This window comes from Peromyscus maniculatus, chromosome 3 (assembly GCF_049852395.1).
Source record: "Peromyscus maniculatus bairdii isolate BWxNUB_F1_BW_parent chromosome 3, HU_Pman_BW_mat_3.1, whole genome shotgun sequence".
NCBI classification, from domain to species: domain Eukaryota; kingdom Metazoa; phylum Chordata; class Mammalia; order Rodentia; family Cricetidae; genus Peromyscus; species Peromyscus maniculatus.
In genome coordinates, this window is record NC_134854.1 from 146,855,645 (window position 1) to 146,874,066 (window position 18,422).

General features: G+C 47.6%; 1 protein-coding gene across 1 annotated transcript in view; it reads left to right on the forward strand.

The window, feature by feature from the left end:
- The first annotated feature begins 7,179 nt into the window (after positions 1–7,179).
- Lpcat3 (lysophosphatidylcholine acyltransferase 3) overlaps positions 7,180–18,422 on the forward strand; it is a 44,890-nt gene continuing 33,647 nt past the window's right edge. Inside the window, exon 1 of the mRNA XM_042274094.2 lies at positions 7,180–8,032. Coding sequence (XP_042130028.2) covers positions 7,474–8,032 — 559 coding nt within the window. The 5' untranslated portion in view covers positions 7,180–7,473. The remainder of the gene's footprint in view (positions 8,033–18,422) is intronic.

Genomic DNA, 18,422 nt, shown 5'->3' on the forward strand with positions numbered 1-18,422 from the left:
ATGTTACTTGGTCCTTTTCCTTTGCAGCTCTTAATATTTTTTCTTTATTCTGTGTGTTTAGTGTTTTGATTATTATGTGGCGAGGGGACTTTTTTTTTGGATCCAGCCTATTCGGTGTTCTGTAAGCTTCTTGTATCTTCATAGGTATTTCTTTCTTTAGGTTAGGAAAGTTTTCTTCTATGATTTTGTTGAATATATTTTCTGTGCCTTTGAGTTGGTATTCTTCTCCTTCTTCTATCCCTATTATTCTTAGGTTTGGTCTTTTCATGGTGTCCCAAATTTCCTGGACGTTTTGTGTTAGGACTTTTTTGTCTTTATTGTTTTCTTTGACTGACGAATCTATTTTCTCTATCGTGTCTTCAGTGTCAGAGATTCTTTGTTCCATCTCTTGCAATCGGTTGGTTATGCTTGTTTCTGTAGTTCCTGTTCGTTTTGTCAGGATTTCTATTTCCAGCATTCCCTCAGCATGTGTTTTCTTTATTGTCTCAAATTCATTTTTCAGATCTTGGAATGTTTCTTTCATCTGTTTAATTGCTTTTTCTTGGCTTTCTTTGATTTCTTCCCATTTTTTGTTCATTTTTTCTTCCATTTCTTTAAGGGAGTTTTTTATTTCCTCTTTAATGGAGTTTTTCATTTCCTCTTTAAGGGAAGTTTTTATTTTCTCTTTAAGGGAGTTTTTTATTTCCTCTTTAAGGAAAGTTTTTATTTCCTCTTTAAGGTAGTTTTTCAATTCCTCTTTAAGGAAAGTTTTTATTTCCTCATTGAGGGAATGTTTTATTTCTTCTTTAAGGGCCTCTATCATCTTCTTAATGTCATTTTTAGGGTTGATTTCTTCTGTTTCTTCCGTCATGGTATGTTTAGGTCTTGCAGGTGTAGAATCACTAGGTTCTGATGTTGCCATATAGGTCTTTATGTTGTTGCCTGTATTTTTGCACTGGCGCCTACTCATCTCTTCCTCTGTGAGGTGCAGGTGGTGTCTGTGTCTGAGAGTGCCTCTCTTGTTCTAATTTTTAGTCTTGGTTTAGTAGGGGTTCTTGGTTAAATTGGTGCTTTTGGGCTATTTCTTCAGGGGCAGCTGATTTCGATCGGTGAATTATATACTTATGATTCTGGTGATCTGGTTTGGTGTCTGGGTAGCGCCTTCTTCTGTGTTCTCAGGTCACTTTTTGTTCATTTGTCAACTCCTCAGCTGATCTTGTTTCTTCAGACTTTAAACTGTAGGCATCTGAATCCTCTCCCAGATGGGTTTCAGCTGAGCAGGGTAGTCTCACCAACACCTCCAAGTTGTTGGGTTTCACAGGATCAGCAGCTGGGCCCTGGGTTGTCCTCAGACGGAGTGTTCAGATTCGTTCTGGTTCTGACCCACGGAGATAGCTTCTTCCCCAGATGTTGGGGTTAGGGGCGTCCCTGTTCCAAGCTGTGTCTGCTTGTCTCCGTCCCTGGGCCTGTTTACCTCTGCGGTCCGCCGCCGGGCCTGTATGTCCCTGTCAGCTGCCGCTGGGTCTGTCTGCCTCTGGGGGCCGCCACCGGGCCTGAATGTCCCTGTCGGCCGCTGCACGTCTACCTCAGCGGGCTGCTGCTGGGCCCGTCTACCTCCGCGGGCCGCCGCCGCAGGCCTACCTGCGTCTGCTTGTCTCTGCCGCCGGGCCTGTCTACCTCTGTGGGCCGCCGCTGGGCCTGAATGTCTCTGCCGGCTGCTGCCGGGCCTGAATGTCCCTGTCAGCCGCTGCCGCCGGGCCCGTTTACCTCAGCGGGCCGCCGCTGGGCCTGAATGTCTCTGCCGGCTGCCGCTGGGTCTGAATATCCCTGTCGGCTGCCGCCGCTGGGCCCGTCTACCTCCACCGGCCCCCGCCGCAGGCCTACCTGCGTCTGCTTGTCTCTGCCGCCGGGCCTGTCTACCTCTGTGGGCCGCCGCTGGGACTGAATGTCTCTGCCGGCTGCCTCCGGGCCTGAATATCCCTGTAGGCTGTCGCCGCTGGGCACGTCTACCTCAGCGGGCTGTTGCTGGGCCCTTCTACCTCCGCGGGCCGCCGCTGCAGGCCTACCTGCGTCTGCTTGTCTCTGCCGCCGGGCCTGTCTACCTCTATGGGCCGCCGCTGGGCCTGAATGTCTCTGCCGGCTGCCGCCGGGGCTGAATGTCCCTGTTGGCCGCTGCCGCCGGGCCCGTTTACCTCAGCGGGCCGCCGCTGGGCCCGTCTACCTCTGTCCCTACGAAGAAATTTATAGGGGTTACAAGTAAAGGCAATTGCTGCCAAGCCTAATAACCCAAGTTCGATCCCTGGGACCCACGTGGCGGAAGGAGAGAACTGACACCGGCAAGTTGTCCTCTGACCTCCCATTTATGAGCTCGGGCATGCACATGCATGCCAGCATACATGCAAATATATAATCATTTTAATGAGCTGAGATATCGCTTAGAGTAGAGCCCATCCCTATAGTATGTATAAGGATCTAGATTCCATCTCTAGTCACACACACACACACACACACACACACACACACACACACACAGACTTCTTAGGAAGATAGAGTAGTGGGTAGCGATGCATGGTGCTGCATGCCTATATTCTAATCAAGAGGCTGAGGCAAAAGGATGGCTGCAAGTTTGAGATCAGCTCGGTCTACACAGTGAGTCTGAACTATATAGCAGGACCCTGTCTTGAAGAATGTTTTCAATGCCAGGAGTGGTGGCTCCAACTTTTGAGGCCAGCATTTGGGAGGCAGATGCAGGAGTTCACGGCCATCCTGGGCTACACAGTAAGTTCGAAGCTAGCCTGAACTACATGAGGCCCTGCTCCCAAAACAAAAACAGAGAGTTGTGTTAGGTAATATAAGCAGTAACCTTGCACTCCGGGGTTTCAATAGCACAAAGGTTTATCTGTTGTGCAAGGTCAGTCTGATGCCAGCCGCAGGCTTCCTCCCTCTAACGGCCAGGCTACGCAGAGCAGGTGGCTTTTGTAAGGTGAGAGGAGGCAGAAACTGGAAAGCACACTGGCCCTTTAACAGAACCCTGGCTTAGAAACAATACACTTCAACCTTGCTTACAGTCATTGGCCAGAACTAATTACCTGGCCTGACCACGGAAGCGGAGCAGTTAGAAGGGCACACACAGGAACTGAGGACAGCTGTCCAGCAGATCGTGTTTCAGAAGTATGAGAAGGAGGAAAAGAAGAAGGCAGTAACTTGAGAGAAGGGGAGGGTCCTCCAGGATGTAAGGCCCTGCAGGTGATAACAGACAGAAATCAAAGGGTCAGTTGAGATGACTTTCTATGGTTTAAACGTGTTCCCCAAGACAAGTATGTTGAAACTTAATGGCCAGTGTGTTCATACTAAAAGGTTGAAGGCTGAAAATGTGGCTCATGTGATAGGGTGCTCGCCTAGCATGCAGGAAGGCCTGGGTTCAGTCTTCCCCGACCAGGCGTGGTATTACAGGCCTGTTATCCTAGCGCTCCATGGGGGCATGAGGACCAGAAGTTCAAGGTCATTCTGGGCCACTGTATATTGAGTTCTAGGCCAGCGTGGGCTATAGGAGACTCTCTCAGGTTGGGCCTGTTGGAAATAACTAAATCCTGAAAGTGGAGATCGAAAGCCTGGAGTTGTAGCTCAGGTTGCAGAGTGCTTGTGTAGTACACACGAAAGTCTTGGGTTTGATCCCCAGCACCACACAAGCCAGGTGTGATGGGACACACCTGTAATTCCAGGACTGAGAAGAAAGAGACAGGGGGACCGGAAGTCCAAGGTCAGCCTTTGCTACATGTCAAATTCAAGGTCAGCCTGTGTTACATGAGAACATGTCTTAATAAAATAAAATAAAAAATGTTAAATAGGGTTAGGAACATAGCCCAGGATATATAAAGCCCTAGATTCCATTTCCAGCAACATAAAACCAGGCATGGTGGCATGCTTGCTTGGCGCTCTCCTCTCTCTCTCTCTCTCTCTCTCTCTCTCTCTCTCTCTCTCTCTCTCTCTTCTTTGCTGTGTTTAGATGGAACCCGTGGTCTTACACACGTTAGGCAAGGACTCTACTACTGTAGCTTTAGGTTTTTGTTTCTTTGTGAGAAGAAATGTCAGAAAGGTAGCAGAGGTCCGAGAACCACTTTCAGGAATCGGTGCTCGCCTTCCACCAGTGGGCCCTAGGGACTGAACTTCCAACTCCCGGCAATCCTCCTGTGTCAGCCTCCCAAATGTTAGAATTACAGATATGCGTCAACACACCAGACTCATCTTTGTATTTTGAAGGTCAAAATATGACTTGGTACGTTCTCAGTGGCCGTGTTTAATTATAAGAAAAAGATCATATAGCCAACCTCTCTCTTTCTCTCGCTCCCTCCCTCCCTTAAAAAAGTAAGGCAGTATAAACGGAGTGTCATGAATCACTACTAATACTGTGACTAAGTTAGTGTGTCTTACTCAACAATGTTTTAAATGAATGTAAACAGAAATGATCAGAGAGCGTATGGTAGTGTGTATTGAATATATAGATAGATAGATGAGTAGTACACATATTTATTGTTTCAATGTATTTTTACAGTAGATCCCAGTTAGTTTTTTCAAAAATAATTTTATTTTATTTTATGTATATGGGTGTTTTGCTTGCATGTATGTCTGTGTACAACTTGTGTGTCGGATGCCTTCAGAGGTCAGAAGAGGGCATCTGATCCCCCTGGAACTGGAGTTACCATATGTGTGCTGAAAATCAAACCAAGCCAGTGCTCCTAACTGCTGAGCCATCTCTCTAACCCCTAGTTAACTTTTTTTGAAAAATTGGAAGTGGAAGTCCTAGAGAAACTCTCACTGTTGGTTAAAGAAGAGTGTCCAGTGCAGTATGGGCTAGTCTGGGACACATCAGGAAACCTTGTCTCAGAAGAAAAACCAACAAATAAAAGAGTGTCAGGTTCCTGTTTCCATGGCCATTCAATACACTGAGCGCCACCTAGCAGACAAGTGGTGGACAAGTGAACGCTGGCCAAACACTGGGTGACTCCAGCCCTCCCTGAGGAAAAAGACCCAACATTGACAAAGGAGATGCTAAGAAGCCAAAATGCCATCCATCCTATGCATTCTTCATGCAAACGTCCGAGGAAGGCTCAAGGAGCCATGGTCGGAAGCCTCAGTCAGCTCCTCAGAGTTTTCCAATCAGTTCTGGGAGAGGTGGAGATCACGTCTCCAGAGAAAAGGGAACACTTGCAGCAAAAGAGGGCCAGGCTGTCATGTTCTGAACATTGCCACCGATTGCATCCCTGCTTATCCGCTGTGATGTAGGAACTAGGAGAGAGATGGAATACCACTGCACACACCGGCAGCTTTAGGAAAGTAAGGACATTAACGTCTACAGGGAAAAAGGAAATTCTGGTGAATCAAAAAGAGGGAACTGTCAAGGCTGAAAAGACTAAGAGGAAAGACCAGGAGGAGGAGGAGGAGGAGGAGGTGGCAGCCACTCTCAGGTCTAACAGTTCTTTCTTCTTTCCTCTTTGTCTTCTTCTTCCTCTTCTTCTTTTCTTCTTCTTCCCCCTCCTCTTCCTCTTCTTCTTCTTGAGACAGGGTTTCTCTGTGTAGCTTTGACACCTTTCCTTGAACTCACTCTATAGCCCAGGCTGGCCTTGAACCCCTCTGCCTCCCACGTGCTGGGATTAAAGGTGTGTGCCACCACCGCCTGGCATCAGTTATTTCTTCTTTTCTATAAAGTATGTAATTCCTCTGTACTCAACTCACTAGTATTAAGGACAAGAAAATTGAACTCAAAGACTTTTTTTTTGTTTTGTTTTGCTTTGTTTTTCGAGACAGGGTTTCTCTGTGTAGCTTTGCGCCTTTCCTGGAGCCCTGGAGCTCGCTTGGTAGCCAAGGCTGGCCTTGAACTCACAGAGATCCACCTGGCTCTGCCTCCTGAGTGCTGGGATTAAAGGCGTGCACCACCACCACCGCCCGGCCAAAGACTTTTTTTTTAATAGGTGTCTTAGATAGGGTTCCTATTGCTGTGATAAAAAAAAATACCATAACCAAAAGCAGCTTGAGGGGGAGAGGGTTTATTTGTCTTACACTTCTGCATCACAGTTCACTACTGAAGGAAGGAACTCAAGTTAGGGCAGGAACCTGAGACAGAAGCGGAAGCCATGGAGGACACTGCTTACTGGCTCAAGCCCCATTGCTTACTCAACCTGCTTCTTATATAATTCAGGACCACCTGTCCAAGCATGTGCCTTTAATCCCAGCACTTGGGAGGCAGAAGCACGTAGATCTTTTGAGAGCAAGGCCAACCTGGTCTACATAGGCAGACCCTCGCCAGCCAGGACTACACAGTGAGACTCTGTCTTAAAAGAAATAATAATAAAATTAAAAGGCCAGATGTGGTGGCTTGCATCTGTAATCCTAGCATTCCTGTGTCAAAATGGGATGTAGTGACGCAAGAACTGACCAGTATTTCAAATATGCAGTCCTTGGGTGTCTGTGTCAGGAAAATCAAAGTTCAAAGCCAGATGGGTATGGAGAAAGGGCTCAGTGGTTAAGCACACTTGCTGTTCTTGCAGAAGACCCAGGTTTGGTTCTGAGCACCCACAAACCATCTGTAACTGCAGTTCCAGGGGGTCAAACATCCTGTTTCGGCCTCCTTAGGCACTGCATGCATATAGCATACACAGAGACAAGCAGGCAAACAAGCAGGGCGGTGGTGGTGCAGGCCTGTAATCCCGGCACTTGGGAGGCAGTAGTGCTGAACCTAGGTTCAACTCCCCAGAACACAAGCGGGGGCGGGGAGGGGGCTTTAGAAAAAAGTACAAAGTGCTATGGAAGTGTAAGCCATAGCTGAACTCCTTGCGACAAGAAATTGTGAATCCCTTTGTTACATGCTCCCGTCGAGTGTCACTTTTCCTGGGGTCACCGGTGGGAAGCAAGTGGGGTCACCGGTGGGAAGCGAGGAGGAGAGGACTCATACTTTCTGAGCCAGGGGCCTCTCCTGTTTGAACTTTCATCACGAACATGCATTACTCAAGCGGTGCCAAAACTAACCTCATTGTTAATTAAAACAGCAAGTGTTAAATAGGCTCTTTTTTAATATAAATAGGCATATCCTAATTTCATTGCCTCCAGAGAGAAGGTCGCGTTTTACTATAGGAAAGGAACTGCATAAGGAGTAGGGCTGGAGCTCGGGCGGGAAAGCATGCACGCGGACCGGGTTCGAGCCCCAGTGCGCGAACAACCGAGAGGCACCCGTTCGGGGAAAGGGCTACGTAGAATAAAAGGGTCAAACAGTGCTCTTGGGCCCCTGGGCTCCCCCAGACCCCCCGGGAAAGGCTTGGGAACGGCAGGACCCTCCCCGGGAGGCGCCGTTAGGGGGCGCTCGCGAGGCGGCAGCAGGCATTCGCGCCTCTCCGTTACATGCCCCAGTAACCCCAGCGCCGGCGACCGAGAGTAACCTCGCGGTCTGGTGACGCCCCCGCACCCCCCCGCCCCGACTCTCGCCTGCTCCTGTCTCAGCCAATGGGAAGGCAGCGAGCGAGCCGGCCGGACACCCGGCCGACCCACTCCTTCCCGGAGCCGTCCGGACCGAGTTGTACAGTCACCGCGCCTCGCGCTCCCGGCTGCGCCAATAGCGGCGAGGTCGCGATCGCAGGCCCCGCCCTGCCGCCCCGGCCCGTTTCCCTTCCCCACGGGAGTCACCTTTGCCTTACAAACGCTCGGCCCCGCCCTCTTCCTACCTTGCCGCGCTCGGCCCCGCCCCTTGCTGGCTCGACCAATAATCGGGTGGGTCTAGAGGCACTGGGCGGGCCCGCAGCCAATGCGCACGCCGTGGGCGGGCCCCCGGCCGGAATTGGGGGTGAAGCCACCGCGTTCTGCCCACATTCGGGGCGCGGAGCTGGGGGTCCCCGGGGGGCGCCCGCAGTTAAGATGGCGTCTGCAGCGGACGGGGACGTGGGAGAGGCTCTGGAGCAGATGCGGGGGCTGTGGCCGGGTGTCGAGGATCTGAGCCTTAACAAGTTGGCGTCGTCCCTGGGCGCGTCGGAACAGGCGCTGCGCCTCATCATCTCCATCTTCCTGGGTAAGGACCCTCCTGTCTGCCTCTGCCCCCTCGCGGAGTCCCAGGGAAATTGGCCGAATGGGGACGGGACCTGCCTGTCTGCCCCGAACCACCCAGGAGGGCTTGGGGAGTGCGGGTGTAGGTCCTCAAGCATACCCGCCAGCTATCGAGGGGGAGACACAAGTCTTGTCCTGAGTCTGGGGGTGCCGTACCTCTTGCCATCCTCTTTGGCTCCTCAGTCATCGATATGCCGGACCGTGGCTCCGCGACCTGTGTCTGTCTGTGGCTCTCGAGAGTTTGACTCTGACCATGAGTACTGCTTATCTGTTATTTACAGCCCCTATCGTACGCTCCTCGAACAGTAGGCATATGCCCTCGAACTTGGGATATTTTAGCCCTGCGGGCCTCCTCAGCCCCACATTCCATACGTCTTCTCAGTCTATGTGCATGGCCAGCGTATGTTGTACTTTCATCTCTTTCCTGTCCTGTTTCGAATATTTTCTTATGCCATACTGTTTTTCCCCCTTAGCCATCCACCTGTCATTTATTCTGGAATATGTTCTTATACTGGGCTTGGGAATCAGGACTATGACACCCTTAAAAACTCCATGCTTGTTTCAAGTGACTATTATTATTCATATGGTTCAAAGGATGTGATGTGTCTGAATTTATGTCACAACAAGCTGTATTATAACTATTTTATAGGCTTTTTTTTAAACCACATTCTTCAATGTTTTTAATACACAGAGGTCGCGTGGTATAATGAAAAAGCATTGACTTTAAAGTCACAGCAATCTGGCCCACCCTTGTCACGGCTCACAGATGATGGGACCCTAGGCGAGCCATTTAATGTATGCATCTAATTTTCTTATGTATGAAATGAGGACAGCTGTGCCTAGCATTGAATTGCTGTTAAGTCTTACAACAAACAGTTCATAAGTCAAGATCAGAGATGACAGGCTTGGTTCAGTAGGTTTTTGAGTAGTTGAAACTTTGGGGGAAGGCTGTACAACTGTAACTTGAGAGAAAATTAAGTGAACGCTCAGTGGAAGGTGCCTGGGGCAAGAGTGGAGGGCTAACAGATAGGAACTGTAGGAAGTTTGTGATAAACTGGGTGTGGTGGCTTCTGCCTATAAGTCCCAGCACTCTGGTGCTGAGGCAAGAGAATTATGAGCCTGGGCTAATGGTGTGAGACTCTCTTTAAAAAAAAGTTTGAACTAAGATTGGGCTGGTGGGGGAGGGTTAAATTTCAGAAAGAAATTTGGAATTTATCCAGGAGTCAGTAGAGACATTGACATATAATATCACCAGAGGGTGCTAACCCAATCTAGATAATGGCAGGAGCTTTAATTCATATTTAAACAACCACTGCTAATACCATTGTTATTTGCCTATTATATATCACACCAAGATGATCTTCCCTTCTTCCGATAAAGGTTATCCTCTTCCTTGGTAGAATCCTAAGATTCTAGAGGTGGGTGGGATCTTAAGTGGTGCAGTTTCCTAATCCAGTGTCACTCAGACATTACCCAAATTTATCAGCACCCCAAATCTCTGGCTTTATGTACCACAGCTTGGAGCTGGTTACTCTTTGAACCTTGCTCTGACCCAGTTTATTGGCGCTAAGATTGGCAATTAAGGATGCTTACATTCATTAGGTAGGAGGTCCTCTGCTGCTTTCTCAACTGTGTATTGAAAGTCAGAGACAAGCAGCTCAGCCTGTTAAGTGGAACTAAGGTTGGAATTAGGACTTGGAACCCGCATTTGTATGCTGACATCAAATACTGCCAGGCGCTGCTATGTGCTGTCACAAAAATAAGCTGACTAGGAAATCATCTCCATGTCCTACCCCACTTCTTTCATCTTCTGTCATAATGACACGTAATCAAAGTAATAAGTACCTGGCACATCACCACATTTCCAAGTCTTCTTGCCAGGTATTCATTCTGCTTCATTCTACCATTCCCAGGGCCTCCCTTCCCTTCGCCCATACACTGTTTCCTTTGGTAATTGGTAGGATTTCTCATTTTCATATCAGTCCTGGCTCTAATGCATCCTAGACAAGCACTGTACCACCACACTGCATTCCCAGCCTAACTACATGTCTATATATGATGGCATTTCTAGGCATAGGTTAAATATATACATGTAAATACAAATTGATACAGTTGGACTGTACATGAAGATTATGTTTTTCCTGTAAATACATTTTCCTTATAGAGGTGTTTTTGTTTGGTTGTTTGGGATTTGGTTTTTGGTTTTTGGAGACAGGGTTTCTTTGTGTAGCCTTAGCTGTCTTGGGACTCGCTTTGTAGACCAGGCTAGCCTTGAACTCACTGAGATTCACCTGCCTCTGCCTCCTGAGGGCTGGGATTAAAGCCATTTGCCACCACCACCAGGCCCTTATAATGTTTAGCTATAATTCCAGCACTTGAAAATGGAGGCAGAGGTATCATGGTCATCCTTTTCTGCACAGAAAGTTTGAGCCCAACCTGGGCTGCATGGAACTGTGCCTCAAAGAATCAAATAAAAACAAACAAAATGGGGCTACAGAGGTAGATGAGAGGTTAAGAGTGCTTGCTGATCTTCCAGAGGACCAAATTCAGTTCCCAGCACCCACATCATGGAGCTCACAACTGTAACTCCAGCTCTAGGGGATCTGGCACCTCTGGCCTATGCCGGCAACTACATTCACCTGCACATACCCACACACAAATACTCAGAATTAAAAATAATAAAAATTGGTCTTAAAGAAGACAGTGGTGAGCTGAAGAGATGGCTCAGAGGTTAAGAGCCCTGGCTGTTCTTCCAGAGGTCCTGAGTTCAATTCCCAGCACCCACATGGTGGCTTACAACCATCTGAAATGAGATCTGGCGCCCTCTTCTGGCCTGCAGACATACATGCAGGCAGAACACTGTATACATGATAAATAAATCTTGAAGAAGGAGAAGACGAAGACAACAGGGGTGAAACTGGACAGATGGCTCAGCAGTTAAGAACACTGGCTGCTCTTCCAGAGGTCCTGGGTGCAGTTCCCAGCACCCACATGGCAGGTCACAACTGTCTGTAACTCCAGTTCCAGGAGATCCAACACCCTCACAAAGACATACATGCAGGCAAAAATACCAGTGCATATGAAATAAAAATAAATCATTTAGAGCCGGGTCGTGGTGGCGCACGCCTTTAATCCCAGCCCTCGGGAGGCAGAGGCAGGCGGATCTCTGTGAGTTCGAGGCCAGCCTGGGCTACCAAGTGAGTTCCAGGAAAGGCGCAAAGCTACATAGAGAAACCCTGTCTCGAAAAACCAAAATAAATAAATAAATAAATAAATAAATCATTTAAAAAGCTAAGAAAGAAAAAGAAAACAGTGGTGAGGCGTTGGGAACTGAGCTCCAGCGCAGTTTTCTACTTTCTCTGCCTAAGCTCCGTGGGTTAAAGAATATTAAAACACTGGCTTTCTGATCTCCTTGCTAAAGACTATGATGAGAAATAATACTTTCCATAGTGTACAAATGTAACTGGAAACACGTTTCAGGAAGCACTGTTGGCCCTTACTGTCTTCTTTTTCATATCATTTGTGCCCCCTGCATTGAACTCATGATCTACTATTGAGTTACGGAGAGCAATCTGAAAAGTCCTAAACCAGAGAATATAATTTGAGAGAGGAAGGCGGGAGTGTTAGGTATTGAACCCAGGACTTCACATATGCTAAGCAAGTACGCTTTCACGGGACTACATCCTCCAGCTTGGTTTGTTGTTGTTTCAATTTTTTTGTTTGTTCGGTTGGTTGGTTTTTCGAGACAGATTTGGTGCCAGGCTGGCCTTGAACTCACGGAGATCAGCCTGGTTGTGACTGCTAGGATTAAAGGCGTGGGCCACCACTACCTGGCTCATTTTTGTTTTTGAAACAGTGTTACTATGTAGCCCTGACTCCTGAAACTCACTCTGTAGAGCAGGTAGGAGCCAACTCTCTGAGATCTGCCTGCCTCTGGCTGGAGTGCTGGGACTCTTGCCTCACCACCTTGTAACTTTAACATTCAGTGCATGAGGCCAGAGTCAGGCTGTGTGGAGTGCTAGCTTGGAGTACTTTGAACAGCCAGAAGACTACTGATAATGGACATTCGTGTTAAGTGTGATTGCAAAGTTGCTGAAGATGAATTTTGCTATGAGCCCTAGTGCTGACAGATGCTACTGGGAAACACCCCCCTCAACAACTTGGGTTTCACCATTCCTTAACGTAATTTGTAACGTGAATTCTTTAATAAATTCAACAAGATATACCTGTTATGGACAAGTAGAGTTCTTGATGCCACAGGACAGGGGCAATGGGAGCAGTGTGTGTAATAAAACTGTGCACTCAGACATTATGGTCTGTCAGGATAGGGCGTGACATCAGTGTCCGGACCCCAATAAAAGGCAGAGACCTAAGTGCCAGAAGAAGTACAAAGCACTATGAGATTTATAGGTGGAACATTTCATAAATAATGAACTTTGGATATTGAGTTAGATTTCTTCTTTAAGCTCAGATAGTAAAACTTAGGAAGTACGGGAGCACTTAGGAGCCTGATGCAGGATCACTACTAATTCAAGGCCAGCCTGGACTACTGAATGACACTGTCTCACCAAAACAAAAAGAACATTTTTGTTGATGTTTGATTTTTGAACGGGGACTGCTGTCCCTGGAGCTATAACTGGGGTGGGGGGAAGGTGATATACAACAGTGACTTAGAAAGAGGAAGACTAAGGGATAGGGCCAGTGATCTGGGTCCAGATGACTTGGAGGCCAGCCGGCTCCATTGAGGGAAGATACACATCTCTGAGATTTGGGGAATGCAGAGTTGTTTGAAAGGTGTATCCTGAAAGTACTTTTATCTACATAGCTGGTGTTGCCAGAAGCCAAAGACTCCACCTTGTCACCTCCCTGTCCACACCCCAGTCACCAGTTCCTATCAGTGCAACCAACAAATTGTATCTCCAGTTCATCTCTCTTCCCGATCACCATCTGTCATCAGAAACTGCCCACCCACACCCCAAGCAGCCTCCTGACTGCTGTCTAATTCTCCTCTTGCCCTTCCGGTCTCCTCTCCAAAAGCAGCCTGAGTCATCCGATGATCCTGTGCGTCTCCTGCCCTGCACCACCATTCAGGGGCTTCCATGCCTGGCTGGTGAGCCCCTGCCTCTTCCTCCAGCCTTGTTGAAACTCGTGCATAGCCATTAGCCACGTGGCCTCTCTTCAGTTCCTCAGAGAAGGCAGTAAGCCCTGCCTGCCTCCCGAGCCTCTGTACACACTAACCCTACTGCCCAGGAAGCTCTTTACTCAGTTACTCACTTGACACACCGGTCCACCTTTTGGGTCTCACATCAAATTGTTGCTTCCTCAGAGCGTTCTTTCCTGACTCACATTTTGGAGTCATGTCCCTCGTTACATTTTCTTAGGCTGAATAAATATCCTTCCAACCATATATTACGACTAGTTCATCACAGAGTACTCAGAGTTTATAATGTAGTGATAAATAGTTGTTGGTTAAGTGAAGGTATGAATGAGTGATTTGGAAACAGATGAACTGGAAAAAGTAATCCCCCCTCAAAAAAGATTGGGGGTGGTGGTGCACACCTGTAATTCCAGCATTCAAAACAATCATGAGTCTTGGCCAGCCTGGGACCCTAAACCAAGGACTGAGTATGTAGCCCAGTGGGAGAGCAACAGTCCCAGAGCAGTACTACCCAAGGTACACAAGGTCTTCAGTTCCATCCTCAGCATATCAGACAGTGACGGACGGGACCCGACTTTCCTCCTCTGCCTAGATAGCCAGGCACAGAGATGAAAAAGAAAGTCAGGTGCCATCAGTGCCGGGTTGCAATCTAGTTTGAGATTTAATTTAAATTCCAAAGAAATTGTAAATCCTGAGCATGAATTTGGAAAAGAAGTCCAGCAGATTCAGACAGGGTGGGGTTGTGGCTCAGTTGATGTGAGGCCTGGGTTTGATCTCCATCCAGCCCTGCATAAACCAGCTGTGGTGCTCCAGGAATCCCAGTACCCAGGAGGTGGAGGAAGGAGGCCCAGGATCAGCCTCAGTACCAAGCAGACTCTAGTCCAGCCTGTGCTACCTAAGACGGGGGTGGGATGTAAGTTCAGTTTCATAATTGAGTCAGCTAGGACATGAAATGCTGCTGCGGGAAAGCGTACAGAAGTGAACCTAATCCCTTAGGTTAATGTTGATACCCCTTAACAACAGGAGAAACTACCCTTACCCTGTTTATTTTGTGAGATGGCGTCCCAGGTAGCCCAGGCTGGCCTGGATCCTTCTACCTCCATCTCCCAAGTGCTGAGATTGTAAGTGACCACCACCCTGGCTGGGCTTTGTAGCTGCCGTTTATTAAGGCTTTGCTGTGTTCCAGACATGGTCCTAAGTGATCCTCAGTTTCAGTTCTCTGAAACCTGCCAAGTCTCCTAAGATGACTACATCACTGTCGTGATTTCCCTCGTACACATTAGAAACTGGGGGCCAGAAAGGGTGAGTTACTTAAGATCACACCTCTCCAGCTGGAGTCCATGTTCATGACCATGTCGGGATTGGGTGGAGCCGGAAGAGGTGCAAAACACCAGTGTCCTCCAGAACCCTTCTGTTGACTCTGTGGTTAACCAAGGTGTAATCAGCACATAGACTACTACCTCGACATCCAGAGCCGGAGCTGGCCAAATGGAACAGATGGCCACTCTGCCTAGCATGGGGTTCTGTGAGCGTGGCCATGGCCATAGCTTTCTTGACTGGCTGTTCAAAATTGCAGTGAGGAGTAGGAATTCTTTCCTTGGAGGTTCAGGATTTGTATCATTAATGTTAGTGACTTTTAAAATCAAAACCAAACGAGGCCCACAGGTTAGCTCCCCATGGACCAGAGTCACCAGCTAGTCCTTCAGGGAATAATCATCGTTCAGTGCAGTCTTTCTGGGGGTAGCATTTAAATCATGACATGAAGACATCAAAGCTAAGGAGGTGGAACAGCTACACACCTGGGATTTCTGACTACAACACACATGACTATAGAGTAGGGACATGTCCTAATGACTTCCATAGGACTTTTGTGTTCCTGAATTTTATGCTAATTCATAGCCACAGATTTCCTCAGCATCTGAAGCTTCTGACTTGAGATCTATTTGTGAGTGACCAAGGATGACCTTGAACTCCTGGTCCTCCAGCCTCCACCTCTCAGGTCCTGGGAAAGCCAGCGTGTGCTCCCACACGTGACTCAGTACTGCTTGATGATATGAGCTGATTAGGTGTCTCATTGTACCTCAGGCTGGCCTGGAAACCACCTGGTAGCCCAGGCTGGCATCAGACTCACAGGAATCCACCTGCCTCAGCCACCTGTCACACCTAGTTTGCCTCTTGCTTTTTGTTTTATTTGATATCAGCCTTGCTTAACAGGCACTAGACTAGACTCCCATTAGGAAGGCTTCGAGTTTCTTCTTCTCTTGCCTCAGCCTCCGCAGTATCTGATATCACAGGCCTCACCACCAGGCCTAGTTGAGTAACCTGGGACTGTTGTTTGAAACTGGGTTTTGTCTTCAGCCCAAGGTGGCCGTGGACTCAAAGTCCGCTTGCCTCAGCCTCCAGGTGCTGGAATCACAGACTTATCACCACGCCTGTCATGATCTGCCTGTTCACAAGGACACACTTGCTGCCCTAGAGCTTAAAGATGGCTGTTGAGAGTATTTTATCATCTATTTTATAATATTTGACAAGTCTGGATCGTCTCAAGCTTTTTGAAATGTCAATGTATATGAAGATCTTCCGCAAAACAACTCTCTCAGATTCTTTATGGCTTAGGGTTCCCCACTGGCTAGCATGCCTTGTCATTCTTCAAATCCTCATTATTGAAGAATTTTGTTAAAAGATCATGCTCATCAGTGTTGCAAACATTATTGTTACTTCAAATGAGAGGGTCAGTTATGAAACTTCCTCGTAGCATGGGACCAGCTGCCATTTCTGCTCTTTGTATCAGATCAGCCACCTTGAGATATATATGTCTCAAGTACAGCATTTCTGTTTTGTTGTTTTTCTCTAGCCCAGGCTTGCCTGAAACTCAAAGCCATACCTTGTCATTCTTCAAATCCTGGATTGTTGGATCTCTCTCAACTCATAACTTACGTTGCTTTTATTAATGCAATTACCAAATTGACTTGTGGCTTTAATAAGAATTAGATCCAGTTGCACCTGCCAGGGAAAGCAGTTCTGCTGTCTGTTCTCATGCCTGAGGGTTCTAAAATACGTGTGTGTGTGTGTGTGTGTGTGTGTGTGTGTGTGTGTGTGTGTGTGTGTGTTCCAAGCAGTTAAATCAAAGACCAGGAGTTTTCAGGCACAGGAGGAGTTCTCTTGAGAAACAGTAATAGCTCCTTGGAGACCATAAAAGTTTATTCGTTTGTTGTTTTGAGACAGGGTCTCCTATTGTAACCCAGGCTAGCCTGGAATTCACTGTTGTAGCCCAGGATGGCCTTGAACTCAGCTCCACTTAGCTTCAGCTGGGATAGCAAGCTTGAGACATTCCGCCTTGCTTGTAACTTGTTACAGAAAGCATCGTATGTGTTGTTTTCTCTCCCTGCTTTCAAAACAAGAAAGAGATACGGTGAATGAAGCGCTAGAGAAAAGTCACTTCTGGCTTGAAATGCACTGTTTTTACAGTCTCACTTCCTTCCTAGTCAAATCACACTTTAAAGATCAGTTCGAAGAATGAGGTCTGGACACCTTGAATGAGCTGTTCTGTGTACGAATCACAAATACAGTAATTGTTAATGACAAAGGCTTCAGGTACGTGTATCATTGCATCTTAACTAGCGGGAAGCTTTGTCAGAGGTGGGCAATTAAGCCCAAATAATCATACTCGGGTTTTAGTTTGGGCTCAACACATAAAGTCTTTTTTTGAGACACAAAGTAGCCCTGGCTGGTCTGAAATTCGTAAAGATCCACCTGCCTCTAGCTCCAGAATGCGGGGATTAAAGGTCTGTGTCACCACGCCCAGCAAATAAGATAGTCTTATCAGTTTCCAGTGAGTCTCCCCAGGCCAGAGCCTCTGCTCTCCTGACTTAATGGACCTCTGTTGCTACTGTTAACCCCCCCCAACACACACACACACACACACACAAGAAGTAACCTGGTGGTGGTGGTATTTGGTCTTTTGTGAGGGGCCACCCATCTCCCAAATAAATCACACATGGAGGCTTATTCTTACTTATAATGCCTGGCCTTAGCTTGGCTTAGTTTCTAGCCAGCTTTCCTTAACTTAACTTATCCCATCTATCTTTTCTCCCCTGGGCTTTTTCTGCTCTCTTACTTCTGTAAATCTTACTCCGTGGCTTGCTGGTTTTGTAGCTGGGTGCCTGACCCTGGAGTCCTCCTCCTTCTCTAGCTCCTCCTTTTCAATTCTCCCTTCCCAGAGTTCTCCTCCTATTTATCCTCTCTGCCTGCCAGCCCCGCCTATCTCTCTCTCCTGCCTCGCTATTGGCCAGTTCTTTATTCGACCATCAGGTGTTTTAGACAGGCACCGTAACACAGCTTCACAGAGTTAAAGAGATGCAACATAAGCAAAAGTGACACACCTTAAAATCATACTCTACAACAGGAACCCTGAAATCAGCTAGGAGTCAGACCGCAGGTCAGAATCCCCAATCCTTGTGGCAGGCCTGGCTTCTGGCAAAGCAGAGGCTGCCGAGAGGCGGAAGGACGGTTCTGGCCTTTAGCCAGAAGAGGAACTGGTTCCTTCTCTTGGGTCTGTTTACCTCCTGCTCTCATCATTCCCTTCTCTGAAAAAGTGACCCTGACTGCTAAAGAGGGTGAGTGTGTGTGTGTGTGTGTGTGTGTGTGTGTGTTCTTTCAAGTACCCACAGAGGCCATGGGATCCTCTAGAACTGGAGTTACAGGTGGTTGTGAGCTTCTGTGTGGATACTGGGAACTGAACTTGGTTCTCAACCTCTACTCCATCTCTTCAGCCCTGACAGGAAATGGTTGTTGTTGCTGTTGTTCTTGTATGGTTTGGTTTGGTTTTTCCAGACATGGTTTCTCTGTGTAGCCCTGAAACTCGCTCTGTAGATCAGGCTAGCCTCGAACTCAGATTCACCTTACTCTGCCCTAGAGTGCGGAGATCAAAGGTGTGCTTGAATACCCTGCTTGAAAAGTCTTAAGTAGACTATTTAAATGTCTCACTCTAACTGCCTGCTAAATTTAAATTAAGAATAAAAAGCCTGTGCCAGGCATGTGGTCCATGCTTTTAATCCCAGCACTTGGGAGGCAGAGGCTAGCCTGGTTTACACAGTGAGTTCCAAGATAGCCAGAGCTACATAGTGAGACCCTGTTTCAAAAAACGAAAGATTTAAAAGCTTTTATCAATTAAAGATGTTTTCATTACCAAATATTC